The sequence below is a fragment of the Lolium rigidum genome, chromosome 6 (assembly GCF_022539505.1).
Source record: "Lolium rigidum isolate FL_2022 chromosome 6, APGP_CSIRO_Lrig_0.1, whole genome shotgun sequence".
Taxonomy (NCBI): domain Eukaryota; kingdom Viridiplantae; phylum Streptophyta; class Magnoliopsida; order Poales; family Poaceae; genus Lolium; species Lolium rigidum.
The window spans coordinates 332462121-332477967 of NC_061513.1; the positions used below are offsets into that span (position 1 = coordinate 332462121).

At 45.4% G+C, this 15847-nt stretch overlaps 1 protein-coding gene across 1 annotated transcript; it reads right to left on the reverse strand.

Moving 5' to 3' along the window:
* Window positions 1–820: 820 nt before the first annotated feature.
* LOC124662034 (type IV inositol polyphosphate 5-phosphatase 3-like) lies at window positions 821–3741 on the reverse strand. The gene is made up of 7 exons (XM_047199920.1): window positions 3517–3741; window positions 3337–3436; window positions 3185–3241; window positions 2781–2871; window positions 1664–2689; window positions 1481–1589; window positions 821–1389 (listed from the first exon to the last, which is right to left on the reverse strand). Exons 1-7 carry the CDS (start codon window positions 3550–3552, stop codon window positions 1036–1038), a joined length of 1773 nt encoding a protein of 590 aa, XP_047055876.1. The 5' UTR covers window positions 3553–3741; the 3' UTR covers window positions 821–1035.
* Between the last annotated feature and the right edge of the window lie 12106 nt (window positions 3742–15847).

Consider the following 15847-nt stretch of genomic DNA (forward strand, 5'->3'; position numbering starts at 1 on the left):
TAGGTCTAATCTACCAGGTCCAGGGTTAGAGCTTTCTTACAGACATTGGAAAAGGATTCAACACGATACATCTCGAGGAAGATGGAGAAGGCCCGTGGAGGAGCTCCTAGTCCCAACTGGTGAAGAAGCACCCACCATTGCCATGGATCTTGAAGAAAGGAAGATCTCGAATGGGGGGGTAGTGGATTTGGAATTCCCCCGCCGCATTTTTGACGCACCAAGAGAGTTCACACTATCTTTGTTGTTTGTAGCTACTCGTACGCGACGTTGTCCAAAATGCATGAGGCGAGGGTGGCTCAATAGAAGCGGTTGATCCAGTTGTGCCCCTAGGGTTTGGCCCGGAGATGATTTGAGGGATGTGTTGGCCACAATGTGGAAGGCGGATAGGCATCAAATCGCCCCACATCGCTATGTAGACTCAATACATGCAACCAATCACGCCCATAGTCGTGTCTACGAGACACGTGGGGGCTTAGATATGGTTACAGCGAACCAGTGCATGCTTTGGCATGCCCTCATCTTCTCACAGGCAGTGATTAATTTATAAAATTATCGTGCCATAAAGGATCTGCACCTATTGTAACACATAGTTTTTTTTTGTTGTTGCGGAGATTCTTTTGGGATATTGCATGGAGCTGCGTGAGCTCCAAAATTTTCCTACCACTCTGGTTATAGCACAAAATGCTCGTGGCATGGCCGGAGTGAAAAGCTGGAGCCAACCGATGGCACGACATAGCCAGTTGTGTATGTAGGCCATGGCATATACATATGCATCTTTTTCAAACAAAATGTATGAACCCCGAAAATATGCTAGTATATTTTTTTCCTTCTTATAAAATTCAAAAAAGTCCAGGCCTCCATGGTGCCAAAACTCGGTTAGACATGTTTCGTCAAAGTATCTCACACGACACCATCCCGCCCAAGAAACCAAAGATCACACACAAAAAATTCAACAAGGACAATGGGGATGTTAGCAGCAGGATTCAGCTCTGAACTTTTCCTTCTGCATTGTCCAGTGTGTGTTGGCGATGCCGATCAAAATCCAAGGTCCGGCACGACGACCACCTCCCCTGTCTCCACCTCGGCGTCCGTGAGCGTGAGCGCCCTCTGCAGCTTCCTGCCGCAGAACACCTCCACCTCCGCCGCGTAGGTGGCCGCCACCGGCATGTGGTCCGACACCGCCAGCTCCGACCTCCCGTAGCTCAGCAGCCTCACGCCCTTCCCGAACGACAGCACCCGGTCGCACCACGCCGGCGTCCTCCTCCCGCCCCTCTGGTCGTCGCCGATGTACTTCCCCGACCCGATCTCGTACTTGTACGTCGGCGCGAACTCCAGCACACCCTCGCTCCACCCGTCGAACGCTCGTCCCTTCCTCAGCTCCCGCTTCAGCTGCAGACAGGATAAACCACACTTATATCTCAGATGCAAATTCATCTACTACCTGATCAAGAAGAAGAAGAAGATCGGGCAGTGATTCTACCTGATCTTTCTCTGCTAACTGAGACCAGTCCTTGGCCGCGACCAGGCCGTGCGCTCTGCCATACGGCACGTCGATCCGGTAATTCAGATCGCCCAGCCAGAATATCCTCCTGAAAACGAACATGTTTGTCAGATTTTGTGATGCATCGATCAATGCAATGCGTGTGTGATCCTAATCACTCACTCGTGGTCGTAGATGTCTCGTGGCAGCTCGAGGCCGCCGGGCCCGGCGAAGCGCGTCCGGCGGTGGATCTCCTGCACGTCGGCGTTCCGCTTGACGAGGTCGCCGGGCCGCTCGCCAGCGGACAGGTGGCTGCACACGAAGCAGAACATGGTCTGGTAGACCGACATGCTCGCCGACACCGCCCCCTTGTTGCCGATGTACCCCATGGCGCCGACGCCGACGGTGGAGACCTTGAGGTTCTGCACGCACCGCCGCAGGCCGCGCCGCACCCAGATGGTCAGGAAGAGGCCCACCATCTGCTTGCTCACGATCCTCACGAACGGCGACCTGGCGCCACTCTTCTTGCCCCGCAACGGCACCGCGTCGTCGAGGTCGGCGGCCATCGCCGGGCCGTCGTCCCGCGGCTCGTCGGCCACCCGCGAGCTCATGAACGGCCTGTGGGCGCCGAACGATCTCGACGACTTGAACGACGACGATGATGACATCGAGGTCGACGCGGTGGACATTGCCAGCAGGTCCAGCGGCTGCTCCGGCCAGGCCAGCCCGATCCTGTCCGTCTTGCTCATCGTCTTCAGCAGCGTCCTCTGTTGCGGCTGCTCGTCTTGGCCGGCGTCTGGATCGTGCATGGCCCCGAGCATTCTCGGGGTGGAGGCGATGTACTCCTCGGCCTGCACCGGGAAGCTGAAGAGCGTGTCGTCGTCGGTCTCGGTGTCCGTGCCGCCGGGGAACAGCTCGTCGGAGCCGTCGCGAGTCGGGGTGGCCGGGTGGCTGCGGTACCTGTACTTGGGCCTCGAGGTGGAGGGCTGGGTCCGCGTGAGCGTGTCGCGGATGAGCTCCTCCCACGCCAGCGCCGGCCGGCCGTCCTCGGCGCCGAACACGTTGCCGGCGTTCAGCGGCACCACCTCCTGGAACCCGAGCACGTACATGTCGGCCTGCTCGCCGCCGGTGTCGGTGCCGAGCCACTGGGAGATGTCCAGGCGGTCCGGAGGGGGCTTGCCGGCCGCGTTGTACGTGCCGATGCAAATCCTGCAAGGAACCAATCATCGATCAGCACACCATGGCAAAACAATGTGCTGTGATCGAGCTGAAATTGAAGCAAGCAAGCATAGGTGTTTACCTGAGCTCCTTGGTGTTGATGTACTGCGCGCGCATCGTCTCCGAGTTCCGCCGCCGCAGCCTGTACGGCGCGGCGTCCACCTGGCTCTCGTCTGCAACAACAGCACAGGGTTGTTGATTAGAAAAAGTTCATCAACTCTAAACATGTTTCTGCTTTGGTGTTAGGCAAGTGTTCGATCGACAGAAGCAACGCTGTTGAGTGTGAAATGCAGAGGTCAAACAGCATCAATGACCATGGACATGAAGTCTTTCCCCAAAAGGGGTGAACAGTCCAAACCTGCACTTTTCCCCCCTTCCAGGATCGGATAAGAAGAACATACACACACGCGACACCACATCATGGATTCATCGACGCACACACGCGCAAGAGTGACGTCAATCCACCAACATATAACGGAAACTCACCGGCGATCGGCACGCCGCCGTCTGCCTCGCCGCCGCCATCGCAGCCGCAGTTCTCTTCTGCACAAGAGAATCGGAATTTCTTCAGTAAGGCAAGTCGTGGTCTCTAGCCACCAAAACACAAACCCAAAGGCTTGATGCCCGAGCCTACCTACCTTGCTCGCCGCCGTCGTCCTCGTCCTCGTCGGCGTTGAACATGTAGTCCTTGCTCCGGAGGTTCAGCCACTTCTTGAGCACCACCTTGGGCCAGAACACCTGCGCCCACCCCCACACAACCCAAAATCAATCACACCAAACATTCACCGAGAATCACATCACAGGGCCGTCTTCCCTACCTGATCCCCTGGCTTCCTCTGGCTCTGCTCCACCATGTCGTCTCTCTCTTGGCCAATTCTAGGAGAAATCTGAGTTCTTCTTCTTCCTTGCACTCTTCGCTAGCCTGAGCCGCTTGCGAACTGAATCTGAATTCTGCAGTGGTGTGGTGGTACGGGTTCCCGTGAGCTGCGATAATGATATATGCTTAGACAGGACAAGAGCACATGGCGTCTGTTCGAGCGCTAACCAGCGTAGGTGTGGTGGCGCCAATCCAGAGCCGTTTATATAATCAAATGGACGAGTGTCCATTACGCGGGCGACAAGGGATGTTCGATCTGGGCCACGCGTATGTTCTTTGTTTTTCGGCGACAAACCGTGCAGTTACGCTGACGCCTGCTGCCTAATCAGCCTAATTATTAGCCTAACCACGTTGACATTTCATCACGGTAATGCCATGGTTTGTTCACATGAACATCACCGCTGGTCCAAATTTCAGTGTTGTCCGTAGCTTCTTTTCTTTTTGCAGGGAGTGTCATCCTTAGCTTAATTGCAAGGTAACCTCGACTGTTTCACCTCAGCCGCCCGGACATGATATGGCTATCCTATCCTATTCATGTGGCTGGCAGTATATAATAGAGCTGACTTATATGACGATTGGAATGGGCTTAATAACAATGATGAAGCGATGTCGAATTTTTAGACCGGCAGGGGAGTCATCGACAGACACTCGGGTTTTTGTTGTTTACTATTTTTCTAGAGAAAATTTCTGTTGATTTTTCGGCCCGTGGTTTTCTTGTTTAGTACTGTATTTTCTTAGAGATTATAATCGAGTTGTTATTTTTGTTTGTTTCCTATGCCCCGAGTATTTGATAGTACATCTTCTGCTAGAGGTTGGGACAAGACGCATCTTTGTAACTAGGTGGTTGACACCAACCACAATCTATGCCTCATGATGAAGGGAATCAAGTAGGCCACCTTGCAATGACCTCGAGCCCAAGTGAATCATGCAGATGTGTGCACTCCACCATCTCTTTTGCTTGCACTAGTCTTTGCATATCTCGTGTAAAAACCATGTGGACATGTCGCATATATTTTCATATGCGTTTTAAACGTGTCTTGCTGTGGTCATCATATAACCGAGTGACATAGACCCTTTAAAAATCACCGGTACAATCTCCAAGTAATGATGGAGGGGCGATGCATGTCGTAATCTGTGGCTTGACCCTTGACAGACACAACTAAGTTATGTTTCTTTGCCTAGCTTCTTAATTGGCCTTCACGTCATTTTCTCACAACTCTGTTATTGTTTTATCAGGAATGCAGTATCAACAAAGAGGTCACTCCCTTAACCTATGTTTTAGATTCAGACAAAGTTAAAAATATAGGGGGCATGAAATCTCCAGGCAAAGCTAACTGTATTCTAGTTGCAAAAAAAAAAATCACTTGTGTGGTTGTTGCAGGGCAAGAATTATGAAACAGAGGGAGTACCAGTTTCTACTTAATTTGAATTTCACCTGAGGACAAGACATACACTTGTGTGGTTGTTGCTTGTTAGGTTCATCCACATGGACATTTGTTTCTACCAGTTGGCCATGTAAATTGACCCCCCCTAAAAAGGTAGGTAGTGCACTAGATCCAAAAACCCTATAGACTCAAACACTAGTAGATGCTTGAAATGATCGGTAAAACTACGTTGCAAATGAAATATACTCGCTCCAATCTATAATAAGTTCCGCAGTTTTAGTTTTAGTTTCGATTTGAATTAAAATCATGACACTTATTATTGACGGAGAGGGTATATTTTTTCTCTGAAGTTCATATCCTAAGGATCTCCCACTTAAGCATATTTGCTCACGAGCAATTTGGGATGGGTTACCTCCCAGTAAGCTTTTCAAGGTAAACAAAAGTGTAACAAAATGCACTTAAGTGGGAATGGTGGCCTCCTCTTGGGTCCACACAGTTAGAACAAAGAGCGTCACATAAAACTTGTGTCGGTTTTTGGGGTTTAGAACCTCGCCATCAGAGGTTGACCCTGAACAGAACTATGTGTTAGTTATATTACTCGAGTTCTTAAGCCATCATTCATCTTTGCAAGGACATAGTGTCTAGGATCTTATGGAGCTTTGGTCATATCTTGTCATCGGTTATGAGCCACAACTTTGACAATTCGTGGTGGAACCACAAGACCACATTATCCGACAGTTCCTAAGAGCAAGGCAAGGCACACATCCAATGTGTGTTTTAACTCATTTGGAGAGCATGTGAAATGTGGAGCAAGCACATCTTTTCTAGTTAGTGGCTTCCTAAACAATAGAGGTTGCATCTTGCCTTCTAGGAATTATTGGAGATGACGGGGGTTGTGCGACATGCAAATTAAGCCTAGTGTTTATCTTAGGTGAGAGTAGTCTCAATTTGCGTTGGAGGTTTCTAGGTGCTTTTCCTCTTAAAAAGGCTTATTTTGGAATAAATTTGTAAATTATTGTTTTTTTATGAATAGGTAGTGCCCCTACAGGATTTTCATTGAAAAAAAAATTATGTCCAGCCTGCCTTTTCAGCCTACACCTTAAGACCGGCCACCACCCGTGTTTGCTAATGTGATGTTATCTTGCCATGGATGCTTTGAGAATATTAACACACTAGTGTTATCGTGAGTTTTTTTTTTTGAGAAACACAGTACAAATGTAGATGCTCACATACACGCGCATACACTCATCCTTATGAACGCACACTTGTACACCCTATTCCTATGAGCACCTCCGGAAGACTGAGCCGGCGGATTGGATCTTGAAATTAACGAAGTCACCACATACGCCTCGCTGTCGACGGGAACATCGCCTCCCACTGAACGAATATTCCGCCTTTATGAGACACACATATGTTAAATATGGGGTTTGAACTCTGCTGTGTAGGGGGTACAACCATCCTTCTAATCACCCAACCTCAGGTTGATTCTCATTTTATCGCCAGTTTGCGACCCATCAATTTTGCTAACCTTAAGGTAATGACTCCAAGAACTATAATTATTTGTTTTGCTCAAGAGGCCTTTCATTACCAAAACATTGGTTTTTGCAAGATGTAACCCCTATTCATTTACTTTCCAATATTTCACGTAGATATTGTTATTTTCCATATAATAAGTTACAGATATATTCTTCTTGCGTCAACCAAAAAAAACTTGATCCATGTTGACTCATAAATGGTGTCCGCGAGAGCAGTATCTTTTTTTTTTGGCTACGGGGGTCTAGTGAGCTATTTTCGATCTTTTAAACACAGATATAAATTAAAAATATCATTCTCATATATTAAATCAGTATGGATGAGAAATTTTTCGTTGAGCATGGTTCTTACTTGCGTACAAAACAAAATAAAGAAATTGTGATGACTCTGGTTGGGAATAGTGCTACCACAGTTTTCTATTTTTTATCACTATGTTTTTATTGTATGTATATGCAAGCCACATTTGAAAATATTATCCACTGAATTTAGTAAATTCGTAATGAATCAAACATGTACATGCTATTTTTTTTGGGATTGTTCTGAAACTTACAAATACACCTTTTTTGAATTTATACGAAATAATAGCTCCATGCAGACCGGGAACAAAAGAAATCCTCACTCTGCGTAGGTTTGTTAACGCATCTCCGCATCTATCAAAAACGAAATAAAAAAATGCATTATAGTCTTCAATAATGTATCTTTCACTTAATGGCACGGTGAGTAAACCGATTGTTCATCTGTGTTTGTTTCGTAGCTAAAATTTGCCAAACTCTGCCATAAAGTGCAGCATCTGTTTGTGGCTAGTGTTTGTTGCCTTGCTACAACTATTGCATCGACAGGTCCAAACATGAATCGGCCCTTTCTTCACACTAGGCGTCTAATTCCATGGCACCTAGGCGTCTCCTTTCGTCTCTTTAATCTGCTCCTTTCCGAAACCTCACACTCGCTTGGTCTCCATCGTACAGCTCAAAGCGGCTTCACGCCGATATGGCTATGCTCCACGTGCATGGTCCACCCAACTAATTGGCCAAGAATGGACCATGCAGATCGAACAGACCGGATTCTGGTCCATGGATCAGATTCCACATGCAGAACCACACAAGCGTCCATCACAAACGGACGCGTCCAGTGCCGATCGTGCAGAGGCAATGCACGGTGTCCTGCAGCCATGGGATTTGGATCGTACTACATGCCAGAACCAAGACAGGTACCAGCACGAAATGAGCATGTTGTTTAAACTCTTCCCAAAAGCACCTGATGAAGTGTAATATTCTTGACAAATGACAAGGACTAGATGCCTATGGATTAACATCATATGTGAACTAATGAAAGCTCTTGACTTTTTTTTTTTTGGAAATGAAAGAAAGACAGGATGATGTTGACACCAAGGTGGCTAACATATTGGTATACCGTAATGTTGCTATTTGTGTACATTGGTTTTATGGGAATTACGATAGTATCATAATTCCTCTTTTTGCAGATTTGTTTTAGAGAAACTGGTACGAGCATTGCCTTTTCATTAAGAAGAGGGAAGATCAAGGAGGGCATGTATTTAGTTAGGGGGGACATTCCGAGGAAACCCCACCGAGCCAAAACTAATACTCAGTCGTTGGGGCAATAGCCTGAGTGGCCACCCCGAAGACCAAAACCTAGCTAGTGTCTAAGGGCATCTCCAACGGGGCGACGCAAACGGACGCTGAGCAACCGTTTGTGTCCGCCGTGACCGAAAATGCGTCTGCACCCTGCTCCAGCGGGGCGACGCATCGTGTCCGGGGCGTCCGCAGCGACGCAAACGCGGCGCAAATATGCGCCAGGTTTGGGTCTCCGCGGACGTTGCGCGGTCGCGCCTAGCGTCCGCTCGCTTCCCCCACGGGTGGCAGCGACCCTGGCTCGATCGGCTTCGAATTAAAGCACAGCAAGCACACCGATGTCAACCGCCGGAGTGGCAACTGCCGGAGTGGCAACCGCGCCGATCAACCCGCTAACCGCCGGAATGGAGCGCCGAACCGTCGCGGAAGAGCAACCGCAGGCCTCTTAGTTATATGCGCCGCCATTAATCCCCGCAGAATATAACCCCTGCGCCTGCTTAATTCACGTCGAACCACCTGCCAATCTTCTTCTTCTTATTCTCCAACACCGGCTAGCCAAGCGCCATGAGCAACTCGTCCTTGCCGTCGGACTCGGAGAGCGAGGGCAAGCCGCCGAGATGGCTGCATTGCCGGACCCTGGCTCCACGCCGACGGGGGTCGAGGAGGATGGAGGCACCGTTGGCAGCGACGAGGAGGAGGAGGAGGAGGAGGAGGAGGAGGAGGAGGAGGAGGAGGAGGAGGAGGAGGAGGAGGACTCCGACGCCAAGTTCGCACGGCTGGAGGCGCTGGAGGCGGCGGACGAGAAGGCGGCGGCAAGGAAGGAGGCAAGGGCCCGGGCAAGGGCGCGGGCGCAGGCGACGCGTCGTCGTCCGTTCACCGACGACGACGATGAAGACGCCACTTCGTCCGCCTGGAACTCCTCCACGGACGCGTCGTCCGGCAGTTCCTCTTCCGAGGAGGAAGTGACAAGCAAGAGGCACGTCCGTGAGGACGACGAGGGAGGGCCTTCTAACAAGAAGGCCAAGAATTAGCTTATAGTTTCTTTGTTTTTAAATTTGTTCTCTAGTTTGTATATTAAATATGTTTGAATTTGTTCGATTCGAGTTATCAGTACTACTTGTTTTCGCGTTTGAACTTGCTCATTCAAAGATTCGTTAAGAACAACTTGCAACCGATGTACAAATTGGAGAGTTTTTCAACAAAAAGGAAAAGAAGAAGCAGGTAAACAAAACAGTGAGGTGTCCAAAATGCGTCGGACAATTCGCGCCTCGCGGTCATTTTCGCGTCTGTCAGGCGATGCAAACAGACGTCCGTGGACAATTTGGACGTCCGAAATGCGTTGTCCCGTTGGAGATGCCCTAATATCTTCGTTCGCAGTGTGAGCTACCTCGATGTAGGTCTGATGGGTGCTTTGTTTCCGTGGAATTAGAGTATATATTTGTGATTGTGAAGCCATCATCATCATCTCAAAAGGAGTGGTCCAATTCTGTAGAGATGGATTCTTTCTAGCTCTATCAATGCACCGTCCCTGCATAATTGTGAGAGCAAAATGCACCGTCCTTAACTTGTTTTATCAGTTAGTACATTTCTTCTGATATTGTATTAGGGTGAACATTTCTTTAGATATGCATGACCATATTTATAAATAGACAGCGAATTAGTTCACTTTCAGTCGGCTGAAACCATATTACTCTATTCAGAGAGATAAACAAATATTATGACATGATGAATATATTTAATATTCTTATGAACTACTCCCTCATGTCTTGATTAATCGACGCAGTAGGCTGACTAGGTGCATGTTAATCATGCTACGCTCCGTGTCGATTAAACTCGGTCGGAGGTAGCATTTTTTAAAGAAAAAATATATAGACTCCAAATTAACTAATTTTCGGTCCACTGAAACCTAAAAAAAGAAGAAGCAAAGCTATAGCTCGATCAAAGCAAGCACCGCCCTTGCATAATTGTGAGAGAAATATGCACCGTCGTTAATTAAAATAATCAGTTAATAAACTCCTATATGCTAGTAGCCTAGTACCACAGTTTATATATGGTAAATACAGACCCTTTACGACCGTTTAATTAGCTCGTTTTTATTGGGCACGGATATTTTTCGAAAATGGGCACTTTATTACTTGCGATAGCCCGGCCTCTGCATAACTAAGATGCACACAGCCGCTCACAGATTCGTTACAAAACCACACAGGTGTTCTAATAAAAACATAGTTCAAAAACCATAAACAAAGACTAGCTAGGAGGATCCAGTCGAAGATCACGCTGCCACCCATGTTGGGATAAAATATCCCTGGCCGTATCCTCCAACCGTGAAGACACCTCCGTAAAGAGGTCCCGGTGCTCCACACGCTGCAACGGTATCCAAATCCAATACAGTAGATAAAAAGGCATTGCCATGGCAGCAAAAGCTATAGGTTCTTGGAGTACTTTCTTCCTCGCACCATATTAATCAACTCCTCTTTTTCGTCGCGTGCACACAGCCGTTTAAGCAAAGTACTACCATCGCTGATCGTTTCCGAGTCTTGCCGCGTGACCCATAAACAATGCAGAAACCGTGGCAAGGCTGTCTTCACTTTCAGAAACCGTCACCCGAGCAGAACAGGATTAAAATGATGTCGTAGTATGGTCGAGGAATCGATCAAATCATTGCGTTCAAGATGGTGGAAAACTGGAAGCCATGGCTGTTGCCGTCAGTGATGAGATTCGATCTGAATCCCATAGGCCATAGCAGGAGCGTAGTTGACGATCACGCGCATGCCACGCACGATCATCCACTGGCGAAATCGCGAGGGTTCGTGTGATATCTCAGGGTCCTTGTCAAGCCACGATCTCGGAAGAAAATTAGTGGTGTTCATCGTCTTGCTAACCATAGGCCTCAGGTCGCTGTCAGACATCGGTCAAAACAGTTAACCATGAGATAAACGAGTCTCTAGTCGCTCGATGTACTGTGGTTAGCCTTTTTTCACCAATAATTAGCCGTTGTTTAGCACAATATGTTATGTTATCCGGTATTTACAAGAAGGGTTATTATACTATATATTTTCCTGACATGGATTGTTACTGTACATTTGCCGGCGAGATGAGAAGAAGACTCGTGTGATTTTAATACATTATCTTTAAAACTTTACTTTATGCGGATGATGCCGATGGTCTTTCTAGCGCCAATAAAAAATGATATTCAAACCTTGGCAACGATTTTTGAGAACTTTGAAGAGGTTACTGGATAGTGCACAAACTTTCAAAGAAGCTCCGTTGTCCCCCATTCGTGTGAGCAAAAATCGGAACACAAGAGGTTGCGCCTAAAGAGACAAATGAACACCCCATTGCTCGAAGGAAGGAAGCCTAAAGAGATTGCGCCTCTATTTTTGAGATATCCAAGAGAAAAAGTTTATCAAGTGTTGCATGAGATCATTTGGATAAATAAGATTAACTTGCGATTTTTTTTTTCACTTTGAAGCACCTTAAGCAATTTTTGGAGCTTTGAATTCTTATTCACAACATCCAACTCCAAGAGAAGCGCCGATGACGATATAATTTGGAGGCTCACGGCACACAGGCAATACTTGTTCAAGTCGGTATATGAAGTGCAATTCTTGGGTTCAGTTGCCACCAATATGAATAAAATGGTGTGCAAGGCTTGGGCACCGCCGAAAGTAAAATTCTTTGCTTGGCTCAAAACAGAATTTGGACGACGGATCACTTGAAAAATCCTAGATGCTAAATTACGATCTTTGCTCCTTTTGCAAGCAAACAAAGGAGACCATTAATTATCTCTTTGTCAATTTTAGTTTCACCATTCTCTTTTGGGGCGCCATTAAATGGTGGATTGGGCATCCCCTCCCTTTACCCTAAGCAATGGATGGGTCTCTCAATCCCAACTTGGTGGAACATGATGGCGGGTAGCTCTACGCCAAATCGACAAGCCCTCTCTTCGCTTACTTCGCTAGCCACATCAAAGATTTGAACGAGCACCCCTAAAAGTGATTTTTTGATAAATTTAAGAGGGTGGTCTAGTTGTGGGTTTTAGCGGGTGCGAAGCATTTGAGTAAAACAACGTCGGAAGAGTAATCCCATGTACTCAGTCGATCCCATGAAACTTGTATGATATTCATCAAAATTCGAATATATCTAGACACTAAATAGTATGTAGATACATACAAATTTTGATAAATCCCAGAGGCAGAGGGGTTAATAACTATCTTTATATTTTTTTAAACTTCTGTTTAATCAATAGATTCTGAAAAGCCTTTCCCATTTCATAAACAAATTTTGTTGTATGTGGTTTCACTGACCTTACTTGGGGGCTCCTATTCCCCGCTTAAAGCGGGATGGAGCGCTCGCCCGCCTGAAGCGGCCTCATCATGGGCCGCTCCAAACGCGGCCCGACAAAAGGTACTGATTCTTTTTGTTCTTTTGTTTCTTTCTGTTTAAATTTTAAAAATGTTTACAGACAAGAAACTTGAAATTAAAAAAAAAAATCAAACTCAAGAAATTTTGAAATTTGAAAAAAAGTGTTCACATGTTTAAAAAGTTCAAAGTTGAAAAATGTTAAAAAATAATAAAAATTCTTCTTCAAAATTTTAAAAATCAAAATCTAGAAATGTTCAAAATTAAAAAATGTTTAAAAACCGACTAGTAAAAGCTAGAAAACCGAGAAACAAAAAAATACTGAAAAAATGGCGGAACCGAACAAAACCAGTGTAAAACAAAACCCGAAAAACAACCCACCCCTCATGGACGTGGCCCAGCGCCGCGATGAGCAGCTAATAGGCTTCTGCATGACACTTGGATGAACCCTGAGAGTGCCACGGGCCTGTCGTGGCGGAATCCTATTCATCACCCGCGGGTGATGGGTACAAACCATCACCCGCGTGGTTCAGCTAACGGGTGAGTTTGGGTCACGGCCCATCAACAGGCAGGGGGGTCAGTAGGCCTCGGTTTTTTCCGGTTTTTGTCCAATTTTTCTGGTTTTTCTTGGGTTTCGTTTTGCTTTCGATTTTTCTTCGAATTTTTTGAATTTTTTTCCCATTTTTATTTTTTAACAAATTTTAAAGTGGAGCAAATAAAGTTAAGCAAATTTCAACTTCAAACAAATTTTAAAGTAAGCAAATTTTTAATATAGCAAATTTCAAATCTGAGCAAATTTTGAATCTGGGCAATTTTTAAATCTAAGAAAATTTTAACTCTGGGAAAATTTGAAATCTAAGCAATTTTCGAATATGAGAAAAGTTCAATTCTGAGAAAATTTCAAATCTAAATAAATTTTGAAACAACCGAACTAATGGGCCTAATTAACCGCGCGGGTTATAACCCATCGCTAAGGGGGCGTTTTCCTATTCATCACCCGCGGGTGATGGTTACAAACCATCACCCGCGCGGTTTGACCCGCGGAAGTGCTTTGGGCCGCGTCCCATTAACCTGCTGGGAGGCAGGCTATGGTTTTTTTTTGGTTTTTCTGGATTTCGGTTTTCTGTCGGTTTCTTTGTTTTTTTAAGTTTTTATTTTTTCTGTTTTTTTCCTTTTTAATAATTTTCAAAGTGGAGCAAAATGTAAAGTTAAGCAAATTTCAAATTTGAACAAATTTTTGAAGTAACCAAATTTTAATCTTAGCAAATTTCACATCTGAGCAAATTTTGAATCTCGGTAATTTTTAAATCTAAGCAATTTTCGGATATAGGCAAATTTAAATCTAAGCAAATTTAAATCTAAGCAAATTTTCGAATCTGATTTTTTTAATAACCGACTAATGGGCGAGGCCCAGTAACAGAACCCCCTTAGCGTTGGTTATAAACCAATGCTAATGGGTGATGGTTAGCTCCACCCGCTAAGGGGTGATGGTTAGCTGCTCCCCCTGTCATGGGTTTGTACATAACAGAGAGCGAAAAGATTCTAGGCCCATTCTGGTCACGCATGCCCACTTCATCAGCCGCAGCAGGTTTGCCTCGGCGCTGCCCACGCGATAGTAGGTTCATGCCTATAGTTTCCTAGGAGAGTGATTTTATAACTTCTAAGGTTGTAGATGTGTTGTTGCCACTAGGGAGAAAACAACAATGTTTCGTCTAAGGATGATTCTATTGTTTACTTTACACACATTGCTTAATGCGATTATCTATTGCTTGCAACTTAATACTCGAAGGGGTTTGGATGATAACCTGAAGGTGGATTATTAGTCATAGACGCAGTTGGATTACGGTATATGTATTATGTTGTAATGCCCAATTAAATACTACAGTAAATTTTATCTTTTCATAGCATGCATTTTCATGCTCTCACAATTATCAATTGCCCAACTGTAATTTGTTCACCCAATACATGTTATTTGGAGAGCTACCACTAGTGTAGATACCTGGGAACCCTGGTCCTTTTGTTATCTGATGCCATCTCCTCTGTGCTAATGCTGTTGTGTTACTATTGTCATTGCTCTCATATTACTGTTGGTTTCACATCACCCCTGTTACTAGTGCTTTTTCAGGTACATCTGAATTGACAACTCCGTTGTTAATGCTTATAAGTATTCTTTACCTTCCCTTGTGTCGAATCAATAAATTTGGGTTTTACTTTCCTCGAAGACTGTTGCGATCTCCTATATTTGTGGGTCATCAGTTACATATAACCCAAGAAATGTTGGGTGGGGTCCGAGAACGAGCAGATGTAGATTTTCTACGCTGCAACTGCTATCATGCTTAGGAATGACTCCGTTTTGGCATGCTCCGTGGCTGGAAGGAAGGAAGCTTAAAGAGACTCCACCTCTAATTTTTTATATATCCAAGAAAAAGAATTGGAAAGTTTTTTTTTTGAGCAACCGGCAAAAGCACTGCCTTTTCATTAAGCAAGAGAGAAAACCCGACCAAACTGTACAAGAGAGGGCATATTTAGATTAAGGTGGTAATATGCGTGAAAACCACCATGAGAAAACAAAATGGAAAAAAACTAGAGATGGCATATTTAGAATTTGAAAGTTTACTAAGTGTTGCATGAGACCAATTGGGTAAAGAAGATTAATTTGGAGAAAAAATGACTTTTGAGCACTTTAAGCAATTTGTGGAGCTTTGAGTTCTTATTCACAACGTTCAACTCCAAGAGAACGTTGAGGACAATATAATTTGGAGGCTCACGATGCAGGGGCAATACTTGTTCAAGTTGGCATATGAATGTAATTCTTGGATTCAATCGCCTCCAACATGAGGAGAATGGTGTGGAAGGCTTGGACACTGCCGAAAGTAAAATTCTTCACTTGATTTGCTACTCAAAATAGGATTTGGACGTTGGACCACTTGAAAAAGCCTAGATGCCAAATTACGATCTCTGCCCCCTTTGCAAGCAATGCAAGGAGGACGTCGATCATCTCTTTGTCGGTTGTCATTTTACCATTTAATTTTGGGGTGCCATTAAAGAGTGGATTGGCGTCCCCACTATTTACCCTAGGCAATGGAGAGGTATCCCAATCTCAACTTGGTGGAACAATCGAAAAGCCCTCTCTTCGCTAGCCATATCAGAGATTTGAAATGGGGATAACATGAGGGTGATTTTTAGATAAAGTTAAGAGGGAGGCCCGGTTGTTGATTTTAGCGGGTGCAAAGCATTCGGGTAAAATAATTTTTGAAGAGTAATCCGTGAAATATCCATCTTTACATTTCTTTAAAATTTCTGCTTAATCAATAGATTGGGGAAAGCTTTTGCCCCCTTTCAAAAACAAATTGAGCTGTGTGTGTTTCGCTGACGTTGGCGAATGGCGATGACACTTGGATGG

What these genes read in the sequence shown, in the direction of transcription:
- LOC124662034 (XM_047199920.1), bottom strand. Translation starts at nt 3,552, where the DNA reads ATGGTGGAGCAGAGCCAGAGGAAGCCAGGGGATCAG. An exon ending in AGAGGAAGCCAGGGGATCAG is followed by an intron (nt 3,437 to 3,516) that starts GTAGGGAAGACG and finishes GGGTGGGCGCAG; the next exon opens with GTGTTCTGGCCCAAGGTGGT. An exon ending in CGGCGGCGTGCCGATCGCCG is followed by an intron (nt 2,872 to 3,184) that starts GTGAGTTTCCGT and finishes CTGTTGTTGCAG; the next exon opens with ACGAGAGCCAGGTGGACGCC.